General features: G+C 39.8%; 3 protein-coding genes across 3 annotated transcripts; 2 read left to right on the forward strand and 1 right to left on the reverse strand.

The window, feature by feature from the left end:
* On the reverse strand, positions 1 to 10563 carry rexo5 (RNA exonuclease 5). The gene is made up of 19 exons (XM_005946982.2): positions 10456 to 10563; positions 9606 to 9878; positions 9347 to 9473; positions 9140 to 9251; positions 8838 to 8945; positions 8166 to 8254; positions 7636 to 7751; positions 7332 to 7470; positions 6972 to 7066; positions 6795 to 6897; positions 6647 to 6711; positions 5587 to 5674; positions 5256 to 5372; positions 5037 to 5174; positions 4848 to 4940; positions 4373 to 4733; positions 4127 to 4284; positions 2575 to 2684; positions 1 to 2487 (listed from the first exon to the last, which is right to left on the reverse strand). The coding sequence occupies exons 2-19, from the start codon at positions 9854 to 9856 to the stop codon at positions 2433 to 2435; spliced, it is 2325 nt and encodes a 774-aa protein (XP_005947044.1). The 5' UTR covers positions 9857 to 9878; positions 10456 to 10563; the 3' UTR covers positions 1 to 2432.
* Positions 10564 to 11315: 752 nt separating this feature from the next.
* Positions 11316 to 15633, forward strand: eri2 (ERI1 exoribonuclease family member 2). The gene is made up of 9 exons (XM_005946981.3): positions 11316 to 11513; positions 11766 to 11827; positions 11918 to 11998; positions 12091 to 12218; positions 12299 to 12455; positions 12680 to 12780; positions 13039 to 13120; positions 13203 to 13291; positions 14036 to 15633. Exons 1-9 carry the CDS (start codon positions 11491 to 11493, stop codon positions 15503 to 15505), a joined length of 2193 nt encoding a protein of 730 aa, XP_005947043.1. The 5' UTR covers positions 11316 to 11490; the 3' UTR covers positions 15506 to 15633.
* Positions 15634 to 17772: 2139 nt separating this feature from the next.
* On the forward strand, positions 17773 to 21793 carry thumpd1 (THUMP domain containing 1). Its single transcript, XM_005946979.3, has 5 exons — positions 17773 to 18275; positions 18745 to 18922; positions 19014 to 19099; positions 19320 to 19482; positions 19571 to 21793. The coding sequence occupies exons 1-5, from the start codon at positions 18069 to 18071 to the stop codon at positions 19897 to 19899; spliced, it is 963 nt and encodes a 320-aa protein (XP_005947041.1). The 5' UTR covers positions 17773 to 18068; the 3' UTR covers positions 19900 to 21793.
* The last annotated feature ends 4103 nt before the right edge of the window (positions 21794 to 25896 follow it).

Raw genomic sequence — 25896 nt, forward strand, 5'->3', positions numbered from 1 at the left:
AACATTCCTCATGATTAAATTGACTACTTCTGATTATTTTTGATGTTGTTGAATGGAAAACATGCCTGAAATTATTTATTATAGCAGAGGAATTTAATTTGGTGACTTGGCTTCAAGATCCTCCCACGTTGTTAAATATTGCACTCAATTTCTGTGTATACACCCCCGCAGCCTATAGGAGGATGCTGGGGTGGTGGAAGGCTTGAAACTGCTCCCAGAGGGGGAAGATGGGAAATTCTGGAGCCTAAATGGAAACTTGAGAGTTGTGTTGATTCCCGATTCTTGTCTTATCTGTCCAGCTTGCAGATCTTTAAAATGCAAAATCATTCAAACCCCACGAGGCTTTCAGAATCAGTTGAGGGGTGGGTTTGTTTGTTTTCTTTCCTTGTTTTGTTTTTTCCAGAACATGTGTTAAAGCCTTACAAAATTGTGCCTTCATTCTTTAAGTACATGGCACTGTATTGAATATTTGTCTTTTGGGTTTTTAAGAACAGGTGCCACTTTTTTTTAAGGGTAAATAAAGGCATTTGAGCTCTGTTTGAGAACACAGTTAAATCAGTTATATATCCAAAGTGTTGGACATCAGCGTCATGGAATATATTAGACTGGAATTAAAACCGCAGCAGTGTAACGTCTGACATGATTGTTTGTTGGGGTGTTTGGTAAAAAGTCACAGGGAGACCATCCTGTCCCTTTTAACCTCATAAATGATCTGACCCTGATGAAAGAGATTGCTACCCTGCTGGCTAAATTAACTAATGCTGAACATCAAAGCGTAGAAAAGAAATAATGTGATACTGGTGGAAGTTCCTCTTCCCTACTGGCTGCTTTTACATAGCGTCATATGTAATATCCATGCATGAATTGGAAAAAAATAAAAATAAAACTATTTCCTTCGGGGTCAACCTTCAGGATCAATAAAGTTTTATTGAATTTAATTCTGTTCTATTTATGCAATTCAGAGCGGTGGAGCTACCTTAGGATGAGAGGTGGAGTACACCTTGAGCAGCTCGACAGTCTGTTGCCAACACAGAGGCAGACAACCATTCAGAACATACAAACTACACACACAGAGGCCAAATGGTCGATTCAAACCAGTGACCCTTTTGCTGTGAGGCAACAGTGCTAACCACTATGCAGCCCATTATATTAATATATTTATAGTTTTTAGCTAATCCACTCACCACTGTTTTGGTGAGAAGCCTTTTCCTGTTGGGAAGCGGCACCTCTGCACAGAGTGCAAACAAGCACTGGTATCCTGACTGTTTTATCTTCTGATAATTCACTGGAGAATATTACAAAAAGTTCATTTTGTGCACATTTTCAAGGGCCGTGTCACCATACAGCAGATTAAGCAGAAGAAAGTGGATGGATGGATATATTTGTGATTAGTGGCATTTCCATACCTATATTGATACCAGGGTCATTTTTCTAGCTGTGATTTCTTCTAAAACAATCATTTCTTTAATCCTGCAAATGTTAAATGAAGAAACTGCATTGGCGCTTACATGTTCTGTATTAATTCTGGGATCTATTATTTTGAACATACAACATTGATTAAACAATTTTACATCCTGATAGAGGTTCTCTCACACATCCACAGAGCAGGGCCTCGATCAGTCATGCACTGATGCCCAGCCTTTTTCAACCCTTAAATATTTGTGTGGATATATTCCAAAGAAATATCGCAGCATACTTTGTACTGTAGGACCTGCAATTCAGACGTGCATGGTTTGATTAAATATGCTAAAGTTTCTGTATCACAAAAACATCAGCTATCTCTGAGGGAATCAGATAAGAAGCACTGATTGATTTTATATGCAATGACCTTTATATTTATACGCAGGCTTGGCTTATAAATGTTTGCACTCAGTCGCAGCAGAACTGCTTTAATGTGTAATTTTAGTCTGTAAATGTAATCCCTTTTAAGTACAACATCCAAATTCAAAGTTCCTATATTCTAAGCACAATAATATTCATGTGTTTTGTATTTAATTCAAGCATTACATTCGTGGAAATCATTCCATCTTCCTTTTACATACAGCATAATCCCTCTGCATGTTTTCCCCTCATAAATGAGCCTCCCAAGTTGTTTTCTTCATTTTCTATCATTGTACCACAACATGAAGCCAGCTTAATGTATAAATATTGTTTATTCATGGAATGACAACCATCATATTTTTACTATACCCTTAGGGTATGGAGTTCTTCAATTTAGATCCACACACTAAAGGCAAATCTTAGTTTGCAGCTTTGATTATTTCAAGGCCATAAAAAAAACTTGCCCCATTACACAAAACTAAAAAAGCAATTCCTGAGGTAGAGCAAGTCTCAGTAAAACCCAACACCTTCAGGTTTCACTTTACTGAACAGATTTCATTTGATCCAGGTGACACAGGTTCAGGCATCCTGGAGCCGACAGCTCCATCTCCTCAACAATCTTGCTTGACTTCCATTAGACACAAGCCGGGAAGGTGACCATTTGTGCTAGGGGGAGGAAAAACAGGGAGGAAATGGTTCAGAAATGTATGACTGGAGGGCAGAATGAGGCAGAGACGCTGCGGGGTTTCTCACCTGGCGTGTCCGAGCAACACAACCACAGACAAGGTGCCAGCCGGGAGGAATCTGAAGAGCTTCTGCAGGCAGCGGTCTAGCTTCCTCATCACGACATCCATTTGCTGTTCCTACGCATATAAAACATAAGAGTCATCATTATACATGTTCTGTACATCAATAATATTCTGAAAAATCGAATTACCAAAGATGCTTTTAGCTCTCCTAATTGAATTCAATTTTATTTTTATAGCTCCAAATCACAACAGGAATTGCCTCAAAGTGCTTTTTATTGCAAGAAAACTCCAACAATCATATGATTCCCCTATGAGCAAGCTCCTTGGCGACAGTGAGAAGGAAAAACTCCCTTTTAACAGGAAGAAACCTCCAGCAGAGCCAGGCGCAGTCATCTGCACAAACATATTGCAGCATAACTATTACAGGAAATGAACCTATACTGAGATTGGATAAAAGAAAAAAACACAATGCAGCACTATCTATATCAACCAATCACACGGAGATATCCTGAAACCACATGATGACATCCATCATACTATGACTCCATTCGTTAAACGTAGCAGCTTATCACGCTCACCATGGGGATCTGTATTTGTAAGATCGTGCCAGCTAAGCATCTAAAGATAATCATGGTCCCAGCACTATCCAGCTTTCTGTTTCTCGTACTCTTAAATCCAATTTAACAAACTCCAGTGGGGCTGTCACTTGGCCTCTGCTCAGAGTAACCCTGATATACTGTGAGCTCAAGGCTGCAGTTTTATCCCTGCGCTCTACAGAGTTATTTAGAATTCACGACGTGTTTTCTTTTTTCTCTTTTGAGGTGCTGACACGCTGTGTGAATTCTGGGATCAGTTTGATTTTCCACAGGAGGGAGAAATTAATTACTAGTCACATTTCAACTCAATAAAACCTGACCACACGTTCAGAAAGTGTGCAGATAGGAAAGAATAAAAGTAACTAACAGATTCAAATTCTTCTGTAAGACTTTACTATGTTATATTGTTGGTCATATTCTTAATTAGTGAAGTCATCTGTGTGTGATGTTTCTTCTTGGTGTAGCCTTTCCTTTTTCCCTTTTTATTTGGGATTTTTATAGGATGACAGAACAGAACTGCGTTATGACCCAGGATGGTTGAAATACTTGTTCTAAGAAAACAACAGTATTGAATTCAGAGCCTTGGAAAAAAAACCCCAAACATTTCAAATGAGACCTTTTTGTGCACATTTCCAGATCAATATTTTTATGCTTGACTTGACTGGAGTAGCTTTGCATGACTCACAGTTCTGCCCTGTTAGCAGGCCCCGAGTTCACGCGCTTTCTGAAAACAGGTCATTTTAACTCCCCTCACTTTCAGGTCAGCTTTTTGATTGGCTTCCCTCTCAACCATTTTTGGCTAGAAAGAAAATTCAAATGGTTCCAAAAAGATGAGAATTATTTTGTCATTTTTACAGCCAAAATTATGAAACAAGTCCAGGCAACCTGTGTCATACACGGGTGATAAAGGGTTAAAAAAAGAACGATAATCTACTGGAATCACAACAATCTACTCGTTACCTGAGCGCTGCTGTGCCTGTGGGTTGTCTCCTTAATCTCTGCTCCAACCCATGAAGGCAAATGGACCGGTGTCAGCGATGGACAGATGAGGTAGTTCTTCTTCCACAGATCCTCAGAAGAGTTGAGCGCTGCGCGTCTGTCCTCTGAATTCACAAACACTGACAGCCGGACACGTTAGACTCTGAAGTGTACGCAAACGTCCCACACAGCACGTGCAACGCGTGATAAATGTAGTTTTCACCTTACCTATGCGTGCATGTCCTGTGGATTCTTTAGGCTTGGCAGATAGGATGACTCTCTTAACTGTGCCAAAGTGGCCAAATGTCTCTCTGACTGACTCCTCACACAGTTCAGATTTAGAGGTATTGAGATGCAACCATTTGTTTATTTTAGCAGGAAGTAGCCCGTTTACTGTTTCCACAGGAGTGACATCTAAGCATTCAGCATCTGACGCATGCCCATTAACTTTTGTGGAAGTGCTGATGCACTCAGTCATACTGTGGTTCATTTTAACAGCGTAGAGGTGACGGGCATTCAGAGCGTCACCCATCAGTGCTTTAAGAGTCACGTCCAGATCTAGCATTGACTCACACACCGGCCTCTGTACCTAGAAAATAACAAGTAGTTGGAGATAATCTGCATAAATGTGGGCCTAACTGCAGCGCAAAGGGAATAAATAACAGAAGCAAATGGGGGAAAAAAGGAAAAGGAAGAGAGCTACCTTTATACTCTGCCCGAGCACATTAAGGCCATTCAGAGTTTTTACCGCCAGCATCGCTCCCTCCAGCAACTCAAACTCAATCTCTGCATGTACCTGGGAGATCAAACACTTAAGCATTCAAGCAACGGTGAAGAATTTCGCAGCTCTGGTTTTATAGCGAATTGGTGAAACAATGAAAGCGATGCACACCCTGACCACTGTGTTCAACATCTTGACTTTTCGAACGGCTCCGCAGAAACTAAACAGCTGCTTCACGTCTCCGTCAGAGAAGCCTGTGGGGAACGGCCCAGCAAACACTACGCACATGTCCTGAAGTCTTGAGCAAGTCTGCAGGGAATAAATAGACAGAGTAAATACAAGCAAGCGAATGTCTTCAAAATGATACAAAGCGCTGGCGAAAAGCCTCACCATCTGATGGTGCCGCTCCTGATGAGGGAAGTAACTCTTCAGATGGTTTGACAAGGTGGAAAACTGAAGGACGGAGAAGAACGGCTGCGTTTTCAGATTTCGGAAAGATTTAAGCACCTGGAGGGGGGCGGTGCATAATGAGTTAGGTGTAATTGGGCAGAAGCAAAGCAGGAAGAGTTTACAAGAGGAAAGTGAGGGTAAATATGTAAGAAAAAAAATGAACCAATACTTTCACATGTACTGGAGAAGGAGTCAGTAACGTCTAAAAAGCTTTGGGGGGTTCAGTCGAGTGTTTCATTACAGACACAAGAGACATCACCTTACTTCTTACCTCTTTGTCTGAGTTACACTGCTTGTGACTGGAATCTTTTCCTAAAAAGGCTACTGAACGTCCAAGTGCGTGTAGCACGTCAGAAAACCTGCACAAGAAGGAAAGACAGAGGACCTGTCAGCAGCAGGTGAACAACTCAATCCATCCACAGTATTCTGAGACGACTTTAATGCCTAAATTTGTTTTCTCATTTCAGACTTTCATAAAGTTGTTCAGTCTTAGCTGGTAGCTGAGGCCACTGGATGGAAAGAGATCCAAAACAAGACAAAAACAGATTACAGAGATCAGGAGGCCGATTGCAAATAGTTTCACAGTGTGTTAAATACCTCTGAAGATAACACAGTGGGTCACATGGGTAAGTTCCTATATGCTTACTGCAGGAGGTTTACATCCTGTTTTAAAACCTACATTTCTTCAAGTGCTTAATTTTCAGGTGTGCAATGCACTGCCTTAACTTGAAGGTTAAAAAACCCCGGACAAAGACACAGTTCACTCAGCTCAGAGCGAACATGAGACAATCCACCCCAGCAGACCTCCAAAATATGTGGACATTAACTACTTGACCTGACCTGCAACACTAAAGTGACATTTGTTATTCTACAATTCCATTTCATCCACTTCTCCTCCGTTTCACCCAGTCCAGCGATCACCTTGAAGCTGAATGCAGCAGATTGAGTTTATTCGTTCAGGGTTTTCTCCTTCTCTCTCTCAGTAAATGACAAGCAGGGTCATTTAAGTTATTTGACCTTAAATTATATATAATGGCAGCATCTGAGCGCAGTAAGGTTAATTTTCTGACCTGCTCCACCTACAGGTTACATCAGGTCACTTTATAATTTGTTAATGCCTGGCTATAAGAAAACCCACACCCTCTGCTGTGTGTGGGGTTTACACATGACGAGAAGGAAGAAAGACTGGATGAGTAATCCCAGCATGGCTTAGTGGATCACTGTGTTTTACGTTTTTAGTCAGACCCATGTTTTTTTTTTTTTCTTTTTAAGGTTACCCAAACACAAGTTACAGACTGACCTGCACGCTAACAATATAGAGACTGTTGTACCTGTGACTCTGCGAGGGCTCCTCTCTTGTTTCTCTCCACAGCGCCTTCCAGTGAATCTCTAAAACCTGACAGTAAGCAAAGGAAATGTTAGATTATTCCTGTGTGTGTGTGTGAGTGTGTGTGTACTTTTCCAAATATGATTTCCTACCTGGCGAGGTCCTGTTTTGATAAAGTACTGGGCCAGCTCCAGGGCTGCCAGAGCATCCTCAGTTGGATGATGACCCAACATATCTTCTGTTTGTATTTTCCTCCTGAGATACGAGTGGAAAATTAGGTTATCGATCACAGTGGGACAGAAATATTTAGAGATAACAAGAGAACTCACTTCAGTATGATCCCAGTCAGAACCTTGAGCTTAAACCTTCGCCCACACTCCCTCTTGTACAGCAGTGACGTGTCAATTACATGCTTGTGGATGAGCTGCGGGGCGGGCACAGACGCAACATGGTTTACAGTTCATGTTAATGAAAAAACTGAAGTATTTCTTTTAAGATATTTTCTCTGAAATTACAGGACATGATTACTGCTGGAATAAAGTACTATTTCAGCCGAGTCAAGATGATCATGTTCTAACATTTCTGATAAATGTTAAAAAGCTGCCAATATCCTGCACACAGTGTTTTGTTTTAATATTTTGTTTTTGTGAGCCATGACTTCATCAGAAGGTTTGAAAGAAATCACTCACTTTCAAAGCTATGAGGTCATGTTCAAGAGAATGGCCCACCAGAACTGCCTCATGTGGCAAAGTCCTAATAAGCATTTCTTGAACATCCTGCAGAGTCGTTGTTACTGGTTGCAACATCGCAGGTGTGATACCAGAGAATCTATCAGGAGATACGAGCAGTGTTGGAGAAAGAATTTCAGACAGAACAATGAATATGTTTCTCTAAGGTGTAACATATGACACTGACTGACACAGATTCCTGTACAAACATAATGTGACTCTTAACAATTTATTAAAACTCGAGACCATAAAAAAGCGTGTGTACTTGGTACAGTAGTTGAGAATGTGGTTCGGAGGTTTCACCAGCTCATCCATTAAACACTTCCCATCACTGTCCACCAGAGAAACACGAGTTAGCTCTTTTCCATCTTTTGTTACACACTGAAACATAAAATAAACATAACAGTGAGTGAATGCAAAAACTCAATCATACTAAAAATTGCAGGAAAAAAGCTACAAATCGATGTTATGGATGTAACCTTTTGTGCTGCAGCTGTTATCATAGGCATAGTCAATGAGATGCTAACACAGGCATGTGAGTGGAAGCTTCCTATTTACAGAGGCACACTGCCCTGCTGGGAAACACTGGGCAAAGAAATGGACATAGTGCTACAGGTTTTTTTTTTTGTTTGTTTATTTTTAATCTGGGATCTGGTTTTCAAAAGTGTTGGGTAAGTCAAAAATCAGCCACACAATATAGCGCCGTACAGGTTGTTAGCTGTCAGCTGCACCTCTGTGATGCCACCTGATTCCATCGTGGAAAATGGGAAGTGACAAAATATTTTAGTCTCTCACCATTTCACAGTCGATTCCAAAGAGGGGGCTGCTGTCAGTCACACAGTCAGCGCAGTTTGTACACACAAATTCCTCAAAGCCGGGCATTCCTGTTTGAAAACAAATAAACCAACAGGTGAGGAGGAGACGCTGAGCCCACACAACACCATACCACTCATATTCAAGGTCAAAGCTCAAAGTAAATCTCGCCACTCAGCACTCATGTTGAAATGCCCCAGGTTGGCTTATTTTATTTTTCCATCTAATATTTGGTAATTTTGTCACAAGATATAGTTTAAAAAATATCAGATTACTGTTTTAACACACTAAACCCCAAATGGGCCCTGATCCTTCAGAGATCAGTGCTCAGGAGCACAGAATAAAGCTCTGTATGAATGGGTTGCTACGGCTTATAGTAAAAAGCACCTTGGGTTGTCAGAGTAGAAAAGTGTTAGATAGAAACAAGAAGAAGCCAAGTGGCAATTAAAAAAAAGGATGGAAAACAGAAGCAATTGTGATTGATCCCAGTATGAACATCTATTTTTTTTTTCCTTTTTGTTGGATGGCCATGACAACATTAAAAAAATGCATCGACAGAAAAAAGATCCCTCTCATCTCTTATTTCATGATTTTTTTTTTATTACCAAATGTAACTCTTAGTTGACACAATATTACAAAGAGAAAAATTCTTACCTTTAACAGGGTAGTTATTCTTGATCATCTCATCCTCTGTGAGAACATATGCTGTGAGTCCTCTCCTCTCGGTCCCAAACACAGTGATGATTGGGTGGTTCTTCATCGCTGCACCAGTGCACAGAAAAAGTGAACACAGGTACAGAGAAGAGCAAAAACCTTACATGAAAACTCAAGAACACCAGAGAGATCGAATATTCTTCACTAAATGTTACAGTATAATAATATGATGAATATTAATAAGAAAAGATAATAGGAGCAGAACTACTAAATGAATCCATCATCCATCACATGATTCTCACCTTCCTGCAGTTCCTCATCTGGTTTGGAGACAGACAAACTGTCCTGTTTGGGAACTTGACTGGAAAAGATTCCAGATACTACATCTACAGATGATGGCGTGAAGGTGACCCTCTAAAAAAAAGTAAGATTTATTTTTTTGCTAAAGTGCTACGAATATGACTTCACTCATAAATAATTTGATTTGCTGTGTTTATTTTCCCTCTTACAGAAGTGTAGCTGGTCCTGAGGTGCTGCAGACAGAGGTAGTGTTTGTAAAAGTGACTCTGTGTCAGGTCCTCCACAATCACAACATTTACACCTTTAACCTTTCTGTGATGGCGGAGACGGCACCAGCTGGTAGACAGAAAAAAAAAACACATTTTAAATTATTATTATTATGTGAGTATAACGGCACAGTATGAGTTACTGAGGACTCTTTGACACCAGCTGATGGGGTAGATAACACATTACTACTGCAGCTGTTACCTGGGCTTTTTGATGCCACCTGCTTTCCCGAGAGCGGCATACTGCAGCAGCTCTGTCAGTTCATTCAGGGCGATCGGTTGCTGAAGGCAGTCAGGCAATACCGAAACCCTTGGCAAGCAAGAGGCAGGTCCACACTGCAGCACCTCATCATCTCGCTGTTCAGTTTTGAATCTCTTAGCCTCCTCCTGAGCTGTGTGGGTGCTGTTTTTCCTTTTCTTTGCTTTGCACTTTGCAACTGTGGAAGACTCCATGTTCCAGCCAATTATATTTACACTGGAAGGCAAACCAAAAACATATTTCAGTTTGGGTAGAGCTAAGATTTACTGATGCTCCTTTTTAAATGTGCAATGTTTGTAGGTTCAAATAAGTGCAGAGCAATGCAGCCTTGTTCTGTAGAGCTGGAGCTCAAACTTTAGAGTTACTAATATAGCTGTGGGCATTAAAAACAGCTAAGAATCACACGCTGTCAGTGAGCTTTTTCATTTTCATGTTTACATAATTTTGGAGCTGGTAATTGTTCGTTGAACTGTATTTTAGACAGGCAGTTTAAACCAAAATAAAATACAGAAAGACTATGCTACATTTACAGCACATTACCCAGAGCTGGGGGACTGAAAACACAGCGAAGCCATTTGTTATCAACAAAAGTTCAGTTTCACAAATTAAAGTGCTCATAAATGCTGGTTCAGCGGACGACTTTCTTATTCTTCTCTTTCTGGTTAGTTAGTTTATTTATATCAGAGTCACAGTTACACAGGAAATCACAACCTAGCTGAAATTTTAGTTTAAATCAAATTTGAAGTCCGGTATACGCGTGAGATGTATAATAAGGGTAAAATTGTGTAAATACCACACGCCATAGGTCCGGTTTGGTCCAAAATTATATTTTTCTACCAATATCTTCAGTTAGTAACACATGGCTAAAGCATGTGTTACTAGTTTTGTCTTGTAAGTGCAAATAAAAACAGGTACTAGCACTACTTCCGGTCTGTAACTTTAAAAATAAAACACGAGTAGGTACGGCTATGTGCATGTAGCAGAATTGTTGTTTATAGATTAGCATTTTCTAGTTAGTTCTTAATTTTTATTCCATTTTGACTTTTTTGTTTAAAATTGAGCTTGATTTCAGTTAGTTTCCAGGGGGAATTTTCTTTGTTTTAATTTAGCTATTGTTATTTAATGTTTAGATTTATTTGTTAATGGTTTCAGTGTTATTTTTCACAATTTTTTCAATTATTATTGTATGAAGCACATATTTCAGGGGCAAGCTTCAGGAAAATCAGCAAAGTTACTACAATGAAAACACAGCACTTTTTAAAAGCAGCTGGCTCACAGGCATGCAGACAACCACAATCTCAGTATACACGACGTCAGTGCCTCATCAAGCATGTTGTAATAAAGTTTTTACCAAACAGATACTAAAACAGGATATTTCATCTATAGTTTTTATTCTTTTTGTTTTAAACATTTTTCGAGTTCACAAAACCGTTTCTGATAGTTTAATTTGACGTTTTTAAGTCGTTTTTATTTTTGTTTAAGTTTTTACAAAAGTGGAGTATTTTTCACACATCTAGTCTTAGATTTTGTTCAGTTTTTTGTTAACTATATAACAACCTAGCTGCTTTGAGTGTTAAGAGGTCTTTTATTTTGATAAGAAATCGTAAGACGGCAACAGAAGCTCGACTATTTTTGACTCTACAGTGATGCCTGCCGACTTGCAGGCTTAAATAATCGAGCTCGGAGCTACAGATGCCGTTTTGAAAGAAACAGCGCGAATTCCCCGAGTTTTCAATTAATGGCTAAAGTCAAGCTCCTGCTATAGTTCACAGTTTCTCATAGAAAGACGGTCGCAGAAACATCACCGTGGCAAAATTAAATAACAGCTATGACCACAAAGAAATTGGCGAAGTAAGTAAAATTAGCCTGTTTGCTGGCTTATCTGCTAACCTAAACAAACTGAACAAAGGAACGTGTTTTGAAAGCAACGAATAAGTTTATGTCGATTACAAGTTACGTTTTTCAATATTGTTTTAGATAAATGCTATAAGTACATCTGCGAGGACAGCGTATTCAGTTAAAAGTAGAATTGTGGTTCACTGTAAACTTTAAATTCAGGTGTTGTTACGATATACACACTATTTTATCTTCGTCCCTTCGCAGGGAATTAGGATTGTTGAGACAGCGGAGCAAGTCCTCTGTGTCGAAGAAATCTGTGGTATCAAGTGAGTATGCCACGTTCAAATCGGATTTGTTTGACAGTTGATTTTTTTTAACACTGGATCATGGCTGTGAAAACTGTCTGGTTCTTTCAGATCAAATATTTTCTTATCTGATTGTGATCGACTTTGAGTCCACTTGCTGGAGAGAGAAAAACAACCGCAGCCAAGAAATTAGTAAGGAGCAGATTTAACATTCACAGTTTACATCCGGGTGATGTCCTTACTGTTTTAACACCGGCCCATCTTTTCTTTCTTCCTCCCTGAAGTCGAGTTCCCTGCTGTTCTGCTGAACACGTCCACGGGGGAGATGGAGTCTGAATTTCACACTTATGTTCAACCCCAGGAGCACCCCATCCTGTCTGACTTCTGCACTGAGCTGACTGGGATTACACAGGTGTCTGCAGCATACACGTTTAAAAATTCCAGCATGCTCTGTGTTACATTACAACCAACTTTTATTTCTCTCTTGTACAGATGCAGGTTGAAGCAGGGATCCCGCTTCAGATCTGTCTCTCGCGGTTCAGCCGTTGGCTCCAAAACCTTCTGCTTGAAATGGGAGTGGCCTTTGCCAACAAAGACCAGAGATGTTCGGGACCGTCTCAAAAGCTGTGTACTTTCCTCACGTGGTCAGGTAAAAGTTCTCAGTATATTGGTCTACACATCTGTAAGCTCAGCATTGCTATGAATTGACATTGGTGAACCACTGGGGTCTCAATTGTATTTTTAAACTAGCTATAGAGAACCATTAAATCTGCTCATTTACTGCAGTTCTTAAGACTATTTAAGGTATTAAATGGTATAAAATGAGCAAAAGTGCACTGAAATTTGTGTTCTTTGGTCTCCGCTGGGTGTCAGACTGGGATCTTGGAGTTTGTCTGCAGTACGAGTGTAAACGCAAACAGCTTCATAAACCTGATGTTCTCAACAGCTGGATAGACCTGAGAAGCACATACCGGGTAAGAGTTTCGAAGGTGTCTTTGTTTATTGTATGTTTTATTTAAGCATAAAATGTTTAAATGGGTGTCAGTTTTAAGGTAAAAGCACAAAGACTAGAATACAGATTTAAGTGAGTCCAAAAAGGCATATCTTATGGAGTAAAAGGAGTACATATTTTTATTAAGATCTAAGATGTCACAGACTGTGTAATTGAGCTGATTTACTCCAATTACCTCTGCTCATGTGGTTGTTTCTCTAACTTCTTTTTGTTTTTCCAGCTTTTTTACAACAGGAAACCCAAAGGCCTGAATGGAGCTCTTCAGGATCTCGGAATACAGTTTTCGGGCAGAGAACATTCTGGTATGTGACCAAGTGTAGATAATTCTGTATTACACACGACCATCAACCTAACGGCCTAACCCTTCTTTGTTTTCTCTCTCAGGTTTAGATGATGCCCGAAACACAGCTCAGCTGGCAGCAAGAATGATGAGGGATGGGTGCATAATGAAGGTTACTAGGAGCCTGGAGAGGGTGAGTGGCCGGCCGATGTCGCCCTTAACGAACCCCAACTCTGGAAATCCTAGCATCCCTCATCATCTTCCAAATTTAAAAGCTCTGTGAAGATAATAATATAAAGGAAATTTTTTGCTCTGTGCAAAAACATTTTGATTGTGGACATTTTTTAAAAATGTTGTACTGATTTAGATTTTATTTATTAATAAAATTATATCTTTAAGTTTGTATTTTGTGTGCTTGGAGAGAAGACAACATTAGAACTAAGTATACTATATTGCCAAAGGTGTTCGCTCGTCTGCCTTCACACACATATGAGCTTTAGTGACGTCCCATTTTTAATCCAAAGAGGTTTATGTCAGTTCACCCTTTGTAGCTGTGATAGCTTCAGCTCTTCTGGGAAACCTTTCCACTGGGTTTAGGACTGGTTATGGGAATTTCTGACCGTTGTCTGGAATCACATTTGTAAGGTCAGACACTGATGTTGGATGAGAAGGCCTGGCTCGGAGTTTCTACACTAACTTATCCCAAAGGTGTTCTATTGGGTTCAGGTCAGGACTCTGTGCAGGCCATTCTTTCACACCTGCATCCATGGAAATAACTGGAAAACCTGAGTTTGGAAATCCAATATTTTGCTGGCTGAGGGAATGCTTTTGGCAATATAGTTTATGTAACTCAGAAGAAGTGCTTCCAGAGTTAATTTGATAGTTAATGGGTTGTACCATTCAGATACTGATTTAAAATCTTCTCTGTGTCCTGTAGACCCCAGTGAGGGCCAAACCAGTGTTTGGAAACACTGCCTGTCCTGAAGACAAGAAAGAAAAACTTAATGAGAATGAAAAGAAAAATGCAGTCATCCGTAGCAAACACTCATCATTTAAAATTCCCCTCAAAGCTTGTCAAAAACAACTATGTCCCGAGGAGATTGCTCAAAACTTTGCCACAGAGAAAAACCCAAGCTCCGTTTACAAATCTCCTCAAATCTGTCAAAGCCTGATCTCACCAAAGACTCTTCTGAACGGCACGATGGCGCCGCTGTTGAGGCACGGCAGGAAATCAGTCACAGCAGAGGCTGCCCCTAGCCTTTCCACCTCAGTTGTTACAAACTGTGTTTCTCCCCAGAATAACAATAGCAGTCTTATTCTGTGTTCCACTACCGTGAGCTGCTTTTCAAATCCGTCTCCACCAAACTGGGCCTCAAAAACAGAAGCAATGCTAGGATCCACGGAGAAAGAGGAGGGTGCGGAGCTTTTAGTGGAAACTGAGGAGAGGTGCGGCTCATATGACGACGTGGTGTTGGAGGGTGATGTTAATGAAGCAAATGATGAATGTGATGCAGAGTACATGTCTGAGTTTGATAGTGGATCTTATAATTGGTTAGAGCAGCATACTTCACATTCAGCAGGAAGTCGGCTCCCTTTGAATGATGATATGAGAGAATCAACTGGAAAGAGCTCTAAAATGCAAAAGATTACCACAGATTCTACCAGTAAAGGTCAAAAATTTCATTGTTGTATCTTAACAGCAATGAACAACAGAACAACAACAGAAAGGATGCATTCAGTGACCTCAGATATTTACTTTGCTGTGCCTAAAACTGTTAACATTGGTAAATCAAATCAGTGCAACACAGGACTTAGAACCTCCCTCCAACTTCACGAAATATCTTATGTTCCCACTAAGAACTGTTTGATTAGGCCTAATCCTTTTGTCCCAGAAAAAACCTCCACCCCCAACACGTCCTTTGCCCGGCCCAAACCCGCCATCACACAAATCCCAAAACATAAAGACACTCTGAGATCCTCCTTTACCATCTACACCGAGCCGGCCAAACAAGCTACAGCTCCCTTGCGTCCTTCCTCACACGGCAGTGTCCTCTCCTCTTTGTCAACCAACGCTCTCCCCTCTCGTGCCGAACGTTCCATCATTTCTGTGAGAGGAGCTCAGAAGATCACTTCTCCACTGTGCGCGTGCGGCCGTCGTGCAAAGCGTCAGGTCGTGTCAAACGGCGGTCCAAACCACGGTCGAGGGTTTTATTGCTGCCCAGTCCGCCGATCGGGCAGCGGAGGACGGATGGAGAAAGGGTGCGAGTTTTTTAAGTGGGAGTCGGCCGTGATGAAGAGCGCATCAGCGGCCGCTCCTGCTGTCGGATCCTCTGTTTCACTCTGTCAGCTCAACTCCACTGTGTCCCATCGTCCAGCCCACACGTCACTGCTAAGGAAAAGCTACTGAAATCCTCCATCATACATTAGTACAGGGGTAGGCAACTCCAGGCCTCAAGTGCCGGTGTCCTGGAGGTTTTAGATGTGTCCATGATCCATCACAGCTGATTTAAAGGGCTAAATGACTCCTCAGCATTTCTTGAAGTTCTCCAGAGGCCTGGTAATGAACTAATCATTTGATTCAGGTGTGTTAACCCAGGGTGCGATCTAAAACCTGCAGGACACTGGCACTCGAGGCCTTGAGTTGCCTACCCCTGCATTAGTATTATTGGTGGAAAGGCTAGTATTATGGCATCAATGCCAATCAATATCACAAACTAACCACCTCTGATTACCAGTTTTAATTAACTCTTTATATAAATATAGGCATTTATATACATTTGTAACTTTACATACTTGTTAATAATTTCAAACTGAATTTCTGTTATCACTGTGGTCCACCTGGAGAACCTTTGAGACACACCAGGGGGAGCTGGCCCACGTGTTTGGGAAACACTGGATTCATTCATTACTACACTGATCAATAACTGGGGCCACTCAAAAGAGAAAATAATTTATTATTATGTTGTTTATATTAAATATATTTTTAAATTTGAATCAAGGATCCATTAAATTCTTTTATAATAATAAAGTTGATTATATTTGTCTGCAGGTAGAGAGGAACCATGATCTTTAACAGAGTATAGAAAGTATTGACCACCAGAAGGCAACTTCTCTGTTGGTGTTTAGAATATCACAAAAACAACTAGCTGGTATAAGCAGAGTGTGGAAAAAGTAGCTACATATAACAAATGTTAGGGAATTCTGCTTGTATTGCATTTTTGAAATAAATATCAGCTAATGTATCAGAATATTGGCTTTTTATATCGCTAAATATTGGTAGAAGCATTGGTCCTATATATTGGTCAGGTCACGTTTGAATCTGTAGGAGCCAGAACTCAGGCTGAGTTTTAGTAGCTCAAATAATTCACTCAATGACAAGCAATTCAGTGTATAACTGTTGTGTAATTAGTTTGGTTAAAATTCTGTCTCTCTCCATTAATATGAAAATATTATTAAAAATGTGAGACTGTTCATTTCTTTGTAAGCTAGCAAATTTACAGATTCACCTGCAGTTGAAATAATTATTTCCTCGACTATTTCCACTGTGACATAACCTACTGGTTACAGATGGTCCCAGTTTGAAGTTTAAGCTTCCAGTTGAGTGTTGCCACCACTACAAAAAATCAGATGTGACAAGCAAAGGCGGGTCTGACTGTCAAACCACACACTGGCTAATGACTTCTGACTGACAGCTCATTAGGTAATAATAATGTGGTTTTTAAGATAATCCCATGACCAAAATTTAAAAAAAAGACGACTTTATTTATTCAATGTGTTCCAAAATGAGTGACTGAGCCCATAAACTCGAGAGGTCATGTCATGATGATTTTTCCATAGACTTCAATAGGGCTGGATGTCTTTTTGGAATCACCGGCATCGCCTTCTAGTGGCTTTCAGATAGTGTTCAGGGTTTTTTTTATACTATCACATAATCTACATGTGATAGTATAATTTTTTTATACCATCTATGGTTCTATTCAATTCAATGCAATTTCAATTCATTTTTATTTATATAGCACCAAATCACAACAAAAGTCGCCTCAAGGCGCTTCATAGATACAGAGGAAAAACCCAACAATCATATGACCCCTTATGAGCAAGCACTTTGGCGACAGTGGGAAGGAAAAACTCCCTTTTAACAGGAAGAAATCTCCGGCAGAACCAGGCTCAGGGAGGGGCCGCCATCTGCTGCGACCGGTTGGGGTGAGAGAAGGAAGACACTCACCCCTAGTGTTGGCTAAAAGAAATCAGTAACTCTTGTGTAACATTGTCTGTGAAATTGAGTTATTTGTAAACACTGATTCCTGATATAAATTACATGGGTGGAAACTCTAACACTTATTCATTCAGGATGTACTTTAGCATTGTTTTGGAATGATTTCGAGTTTGACCCCCCTCCCCCAAATATATATCAACCTTATAATGATTATTATTATTTACCAAATACATTTTTAAATATATGGGGTTTTTTTTCTTGTCAAACAATATAATGTACAATAGCAATTTTAACAGAAAAAAGATTGTGAACAAGAACAAATGTTTACTGTGACAACATTGTAAATAAAGTTGTTGTTTTTTTTAAGTTATTTTGTATTATTTTAAGAATGTGGTCATTTTTTTGGAAATCTGATACGGTGTCCTAGAGTAGCGTAGTTTAACACGCAGCCAGAGACTTTTGTCCCTCCTGACACGCCGTACAGGATGACCAACAAACGTGCACGGAGACCTCCTTTCTTGGAACGGCTATGGTTTGAACGCACGTGAGGGGGGAAAAGGCTGCACCAGTCCGTCAACTTCACTCGGTTTTTATATTGTTGCTGCAGGTTTAAAATCTCCGACAGTTCGTGTTGAGCTTACGGCTAATACAGGCGAGGAGGTACAATCAAAACAAACACAAAACAGGTAGCCGATAAGCTAGTGAGCCTCCAAACTCCCGGTTTTAGTTCTGTATCTGAAATCGCTCTGGAAACATGTCAGCCGTGCAAAACGAATCCAGGAAACGGAGCAAGAAGCGCTTTATGGCCGGCCACCACAGCAAGCGGTGGAAGGGCTCCCGGGAGCTGGAGGTGGGCATGCAGGGGATCCTCATCACATGCAACATGAACGAGAGAAAGTGCACGGCGGAGGCCTTGAATCTGCTCGGTGAATACGCAGACAAGCTCTATGGTCTCGAGCAGGTAAGTTTACATTATTGGATCAAAGGCCTCCGACGAGCAGTGTTTGGGGCTAATATGCTGGATGGTTTGAGTTAAACTAGGATTTAGCTTGCTCTGTTAATGGAGTAAGGGAAAAGCAACGACCTCATACAAGCTATAATGAATATGTGAAGAACAAATGGCTGGTTTCGGTGTTTCCACGTGTGATTGCTTCTTTTCTCATGTTTTACGTTACTGGAAATGCTTTTGTGTTCCACATGCGTAAAACGAGAAGCACACATGTTGCTTTTTCGTATCACTTGTACTTTTTTGTGTGTTTTTAATGCTCTACATTCAGTAATTTTCTGTGCTTATTATTCTCTTAGTGTAGTTCTTTGATTTAACTTGTGTCAAGGCAACATACAAAGTAAGAATGGCATTGCCCAGCGTAACCTCTGTGTTTTGCAGTGTGCATATATGACAAAAAAGTTGACTTGATTCTTGCTCACAGCTTCAGGAAAATACAGGCAGCAGCAGTGAAGAAGAGGAGGCTGAAGAAGAAGATGTTGATGTTGCCCTGAAGAAAGAAGTGGCCCAGCTGCGAGCATCAGAAACTAAACAGGAGAGGCGCTTCCAGGCACTCGACAGCGGAGCAAACAACGTGATCTTCATCAGAACTCAGAATATCGGTAAAGCTTTTTGTAGTTGATGCGAGTCTGTCTTTCAGTGTTTTTGTTTGGGCTTTTTTTCAGATTTTTGTTTTATTTTGTTTTTCCGTAGAGTCTGATAAACTGGTTCATCATATCCTGTCAGATCTCCATACTACAAAGAAGAAAAAGTCACGTGTCATCCTTCGAATGTTGCCAGTAAGTAGCTTAGTTGCGAGTCTCGATGTGCATATGCGTTTGAACTGATGCAGGATAGAGAGATGCCGCCGTATTGTAAGTCGAGGGGTTGTTGAATCATCTGAGCATTCGCATGACTGAAGCTCTAAAACAGTGCTTTTAAAATGAGCTATTATTTGATATTGATGCATTATGACAACAACAGTAAAACCCTTGGGGTTTTTTTTCTTTCTTCTTTCAGGTAACTGGAACCTGCAAAGCTTTTCAGGAAGACATGGTGAAATATCTGACCACTTTCCTGGAGCCTTGGTTCAAAACTCCAAGCTGTGCTACCTACCAGATTGCGTTCAAGGCTCGCAACAGCAACCACAACAAGCGAGACGAAATCATCAAATCTATCGCAGGTAGGCTCGTTCATTTTCCATGTTTTTCATGGCTGCCGGTGCCCGTGCTAAAGGAAACTAACTCCTTTTGAATCCGACTGTTTTACAGGCCTTGTGGGGAAGATGAACCCTAAGAACAAAGTGGATTTGACAAACCCTGAACTGACAATCATTGTGGAGGTCATCAAGACAGTGTGTTGCCTCAGTGTGGTAAAAGACTATACGCTGTACAGAAAGTACAACGTTCAGGAAGTGGTGAAAGACGACATATTGAAGCCTGACGTGACCACAGCAAAAGCAGACGCAGACACAAGCGATCAGACGGAGAAACCCGATGCGGGAGAGACTGACAGAAGAGAGACGAAGGGCGAAGAAGACAAGGGCACGAGTGTTTCAGAGAAGGGGGAGGGTGATGAGGGTGAAGGTGGGGGGGAGTGAAAGCTCACACTGAAGAAAATCGTTGAGGAAATACCGTTTAATTTTCTTTGTAGTGCCGTGCTTTTGTTTTAAATGGACTGATTTGTCAACATCATGAACTCCGTAAATATCACAAATGATTCTAATATAATTTAATATTTGGGGTTTTTTAATATTCATGGGGATATCTGGCATCCATTATCACCTTTATTGAGTTGTACATTTCAAATGGGAGAATTTTTTAATTGATGTTACAAACTATTTGTAGCTGCTCACAGTTTTTGGTTTGTCTTTTTGTTTGTTTGTTCTTTTAAATGGTTAATTTGACTTTTAATTTCAGTGTGTTTTTATTACTCGCTTAAAAATGGACTTTTCTTCAAGTTAACAGGCATCACTCCTAGTACCTGTTACTGTTGTGTAGCTTGTTTCCTATATTCATCCCTGCTGCCCGTGTGTTTAACTGGTTCCTCACGTATCCTTTACTTAGTTCGTGGTGCTCTCTGTTCTGCTCATTGGCACAATAAACAGAACGAAGTGGAGGAGAGTGAGCAGGTTAGAAATGGCATACATATAAACTCTGTATGGTGTGTTATACTTAGAAAGTGTAGATACTTCTTTGGCAGTTCTTTTGTGCTCCACAAGATGGAGATAAAACATCATTTTCCAGAGTACTGACTGTTACGTGATAATTGTGCTACCCTCTAAATGAATATTTGTAGCTATACTGCGTACTGTTGTTTTCTTTTAAAAATTATTTTAGGAGAAACAGACTTGCGTTTGTTTTAGTCTTGAATACTACATAATCCTACTTGAATACTCCAGGCTGTACCTACCGTTTAAAATATAAAACACTTCATATAAGAGAGTAACATCTTATTACAGAATACATGAAGAGTATAACCTGTAACACAGACAAATTTTATATGAGTGCAGTTTTTTCTTTTGGCGTCGCTCCAGCTGTTGCTGCTGGAGCGACGCCAGCAGAGGAAGAAATATTTCAGCCATTCTAGTGCTTGATTGATATCGTGCAGTTGAGAACAAATTAATCTCCGGTCTGAAGGTGCGGTCCTACCTGTGAGTACTTGTTATTCATGCATTAAGTTTCTAATGAATACTGACTACTCCCGTGCAGTATGTCAAGTGCATTGTTTAGAACACTGCAATAAACAACTGATACTGGGAAGAAAGTACGGGTGGGATGTGAGAGGCACTGACTCTCACATAAGCTGTTTTTTTTTTTTTTGTTGTTGTTTTTTTCATTTCTATATTATCAGGTCCCAAAGGTAATTGTTCCTACACCTAAGTCAAACAGCCCGTGTTACTTATGTGTCATGCAAATATAACATGATCCATTTTGTAACCAGATACAGTGCAGATGGCATTGTCTAAGTGAAGGTGTGCTCTCAATGTGGCTCACGCAGGTCCGTGAGTCAGTAGGTTTAACAAAAACAGAAAAAGTCTGTAATTAGGAGCAACCCACATCCTGATTAAGTCAATGTCACGAGGAAGCATATTCAGACATTTTGATAACCTGTAAGCTATAAATGCAAAAGTCTGTAGTGCAGTCCTGTGAAATACTAAGTACAGCCTCACTGCTTCCATAGGAATTAAGAGGGTAATAGCAGCCAGGTGCTGTTAGTTAAATGTACTTGATTAACTGAAAATCAGAGCGTGATCACCTCTGTAGAAGCAGATGTGTGAACAGTTTGCTGGTCTGGAGGAGACGTAGAGCCACAGCCTGCAGGAGTCGACACTCAAATTCAGCCCAAGAGCGTGCAATGTTCAGAGAGGGAATAAAAGCAGCAAGAGCTACAGTGCTTAGCAATTTATTAGGCCGTCAACCAATGTAAGGTTTATGCCACAGTTAACAGTATTGGTAAATAATTTTTATGTTTTTGTAATGGTTAAACCACCAGTATGTGCAAGCTCTTTAATTAAAGTTTTTAAAGCAAAAAATATGATTATTGTTGAAAATTAATTTTCAGATTTACTGCTTTACAAAAATGGAAAGAAACATAGTAAAGCACAATATTATTTTTTGATTAAGATGCCAAAATAGAGGTATTTACTCGTATTCCTGCACAGAAAGATGTGTTTTTGCGGTTGAATGTTATGCTTGATTAATTGCTGACTTCTAGCTCAAATTTGGTAAAAAAACAAACAAACAAAGCTAAACTAAACTTGAAACCTGTTGGTTATTTGCCTAATAAATAAGTTTAGTTTGAAACAAGTTTTTGACAGATTTCCAAAATATCTGGTTTCTATTAACATTGTTTAGCACTGTACATCTCAGAAACTACTTCAAGTAGGCCTCAAGTAGCATGTTACATGTTGAAGTTTCTGACAGTGAAATCAGAGAATGGCGGAACAGGTACGACTTGTTTGGATGGGTTGCCAGGAAAACGCCTCCTTTCTCTAAAATGAACATGACAGCACATTTTAGGATTGCAAACTTATATCACAACAAATCACAAGAGTTCTGGATCAATGTCCTTTGCACAGAAGATACCAAAGGCGAGATATTTGGCTGTAATGCACATCATGTTTGGCCAGAAGAAAACACAGCCTATCAGCACCTCTGCCACCTGTTAGACATGGAAATGGAAGGATGATAATTTGGACTTGTTCCAAAGGACCTGGGCACCTTGCAGTCACTGAGATGATCATGACCTCTGCTGTATACCAAAAATGTGAGAGCATCTGTCTGACAGCTGAAGGTTGGCTGAAAATAAATCATCTGTCAGGACGATAATCTTAAGCACAGCAGCAAATCTAAAAGAGAATGAATGAAAAAGAGAAGAATCAAACATCTGTTCGTGTCTTTCTCCTGAGTTTATTATACCAACCTACAGTATCATACATATGAGCATCCCCAAACATGAGTGTGCATCTCAGACAGATGAACAAACTTGTAGATAGAACAGTACTTATCTCACCCAGGGCACTGAAACGGCTAGAGCCAGCTGTGTTTTTGATTGATAATATGGTGCTATATTATTATTATTATTATTATAAATTTCCCCCGGTAAGAGGAACACTGCAGCAGAAGTGATCATTGTTGCTTTTTTGTAAGGTTAAGCAAAAACTACCTAGCTAACAGAGGAGAGGTGGGAACTGGGAGCAGAATAAAAACAAAGATCATTTGGTGCACTCTCATGCTGCTGAAAAGTCTCCAAGGGGAGCCACAATAAAGTGAGTCATCGTTTTTGATCTAATCATGCTAATAGAATTACAATGACAAACCTAACAGTAATTGTTTACACATATAATGTTTCATGTGTACATCTCAGTTTAGCTTGTTAGCATGCTAACGTTTGTTTATTAGCACAAAGACAAAAGCAGCTGATGGAAATGTTTGCTGCTGTTTGTTTTGCAGATATTGTGGCATGAAATTGCCAGTGAAATTCATTTTGACCAATTTAATTTGCTGATGATGATAGATTTAAAATAAAAACTCAGATTTCACTCACTGGCACCTTTGCCTTGCAAACAATGACAAAAAATAAGAGCCGCTTTCTCTTTTTGCATTGTTTGTTTTGCCATTGTTTGCAAAAGGTCTCGCATCTGTGACTCTTCCCTCAGTTTACAGGTTCATGCCAGAGTACATGCTCATATCTTTGTAGAATTATCCTGGGTATGTTCTCTGTTTCTGCTCTGCCTTCCTCTAAAGGTCATAAACAGTTTTGCAGTTTGCCTTTTAAAGATATTACCAGGAGAACCAGGCACTGTTTATAGATTTGTGGGCAGACACATCAAACGTAATGTCAAATCTAAGAGAACTAGCAAGAATTGTCTCTGAAAAAAATTGTGCAGTATAACTAGGATGTTGGATACAGTGTAGTGATGGTAATTAATCATAATAAGGACCTCCAGTTCACGTTTTCTGTCTCTTTCAGATACGCACACATGCTCTAACTGATTTGTCATTTCTTTTTCTGCTCATTACACTTGTGCTGAACTGTTGTTGTGACCCTGGCAGTCGTTATCTACACCACATTCTGCTAAAACTCACAAATTGCATTACCTCCAGCTCTCTGGTGCCCCAGCCAGTGAGACCTACTGACAAGCTTGTGGCGCTTATACAGGAAGGAAGGATTGGCTGTTTTCAGCCTCAATAGTGTGTTATTAGTGCAATACCAATTAGACTATGTAGCTAGTCATTTTAATGAGAGACATACAGTGATGCCTCATTATGACATATCTACCATCAGGTGAAATTCGTATGGTATAGAAAATGTATCATTTCCCATCGATTCTTTTTTTCCAATATTAATAACTTCCAGATGATTCTTCATGGCATATGAAGGTTTTGAAAATCTGTCTTTCAGAGCTCACAGTTTTAAATGTTTAGCCAGAAACAACATCATCTAAATCAAGAGAATATTTACAGCAGTAATAAAATGGTGTTGTCTACATAAAAACATAGCCTCTGATGTTTTAATTGCCCCCAAGGCAATGTCTAATTAAACCTCTGTGGGCACTGCAGCCCATTGGTTTCCAGCCAAAAGACTTACAAGCACGTACACACTGTTCAGCCACCCAGGATTGTACACTCATTCAGGTTTAAATGTCACAGGCCTGTGAAACAATTACATCCACAGGCGCATGTGCACACAGTCCCCAGGGTCAGGATTAGCATCCATTGGTGTGGCTCCATATCTGACCTTTATGAGTGGCTAAGTAGTGCTCTCCGGGGTCTCATTTGTCTCACTTTAACTGAACAATGGCCTCAATCCCCTCACGACTGCAGCTTTCTCTCTCTGCAGAATGAACATTCAGAGCCTGAAATTGTTGAGCTTAAGAGCACACCAAGGACTCGAGGTCCACTTATAGGTGGGTGAAATAACCATTAAAGGTGTGAAAATTTGGTTCCAAAATGTAACATTAAGCAAGCAAACCACTGTCGAAAGTGACAATTTGTAAGAAAGCATTTAGTTCCTGGTTATTAAGGACCCTTTATGGCTACATCAGGAAATAGTTTTTCAATATAACTTCTGCTCACCTGTAACCTGGCTTTAACATGTAAGCTGAATAAAATATGAAAGGTTGAAGCCTCCAGTGCACATATAGATGACTGACTGAGACTGAGTTGTAGATACAATCAGAATTATGTAAAATGATCTAGGAAATGGACTCAATTCTGGATTTTACAAAAAAGGATTAAGGAATTTATAATATAATACAGATAGTATCATCTCTTCTTGCAGCAAACCAGTGAGTAGAGCTCAGACAAAAAAAAATATGCAAGAAAATGACTAAGAAAAAAGCTTTTAGTGCCTTAAAACGCTGCTCCTAAAAATATACACATGGTGTAATAATGTGATGAAAGCATTAAATAGTGAAAGAGTACAATCATTACAGTATGACAAGCTTTATTAGAACAAGACACGGTGGAAAACAAAAGGTTAGCTTGTCCATGTGTGGGTGTGAGTGGGCATACCGTACTACATGGACATCAGCATTATGAGGTTCTTCATCAACTGGAATCACGACTACATTATCATCCTTGGCTTTATGGTCGTAATGCGCATCAATTGCACTAATAAGCATTTAGAGCCCTGAAGATTGTCTTCAGTGTTAACCCTGTAAGACCCAAGCAATCAAAAAACTGAGATCTTTATTAACCCTTATAACAAAATCCACTTTTTTTGCTGTATCATGTGGTGTATGATATATTTTTATTACATATTTATTATATATTTTTTGTATCACATTTGATACATTAGGCATTTTTGGCAACTTTTTGTTAACAACAATGTTAATTTTAGACAAAAAAAAGAGTTTTGTTCATAACATTTTGAAATTATGCCAAGTATTGATCATGTTGATGATATAGAGGTCTCAGAAACTCATGTATCAAAAATGATACAATGGGCATTATAGGGTTAATGTTAACAGTTTGAAATAGTTAACAGAGTTAACCGTGATTCCATGAGATTGATTCATTAAAACTGGGTGAACAGCAACAAATACATTGGACCGACATGTATTCTATGTATGGCAAAGCCTTAATATGGT

This window comes from Haplochromis burtoni, unplaced genomic scaffold (genome assembly GCF_018398535.1).
Source record: "Haplochromis burtoni strain Fernald_Lab_line unplaced genomic scaffold, NCSU_Asbu1 Contig_504, whole genome shotgun sequence".
NCBI lineage: Eukaryota > Metazoa > Chordata > Actinopteri > Cichliformes > Cichlidae > Haplochromis > Haplochromis burtoni.

Coding starts and splice junctions, on each gene's coding strand:
- rexo5 (XM_005946982.2), bottom strand. CDS start 9,856: ATGGAGTCTTCCACAGTTGCAAAGTGCAAAGCAAAGAAAAGGAAAAAC. Junction 9,474..9,605: donor GGTGGCATCAAAAAGCCCAG/GTAACAGCTGCA, acceptor TCTGTCTACCAG/CTGGTGCCGTCTCCGCCATC. Junction 4,941..5,036: donor TGTTGAACACAGTGGTCAGG/GTGTGCATCGCT, acceptor TTGATCTCCCAG/GTACATGCAGAGATTGAGTT.
- eri2 (XM_005946981.3), top strand. CDS start 11,491: ATGACCACAAAGAAATTGGCGAA. Junction 11,514..11,765: donor ACCACAAAGAAATTGGCGAA/GTAAGTAAAATT, acceptor GTCCCTTCGCAG/GGAATTAGGATTGTTGAGAC. Junction 13,292..14,035: donor TTACTAGGAGCCTGGAGAGG/GTGAGTGGCCGG, acceptor TGTGTCCTGTAG/ACCCCAGTGAGGGCCAAACC.
- thumpd1 (XM_005946979.3), top strand. CDS start 18,069: ATGTCAGCCGTGCAAAACGAATCCAGGAAACGGAGCAAGAAGCGCTTT. Junction 18,276..18,744: donor AGCTCTATGGTCTCGAGCAG/GTAAGTTTACAT, acceptor TCTTGCTCACAG/CTTCAGGAAAATACAGGCAG. Junction 19,483..19,570: donor AATCATCAAATCTATCGCAG/GTAGGCTCGTTC, acceptor ACTGTTTTACAG/GCCTTGTGGGGAAGATGAAC.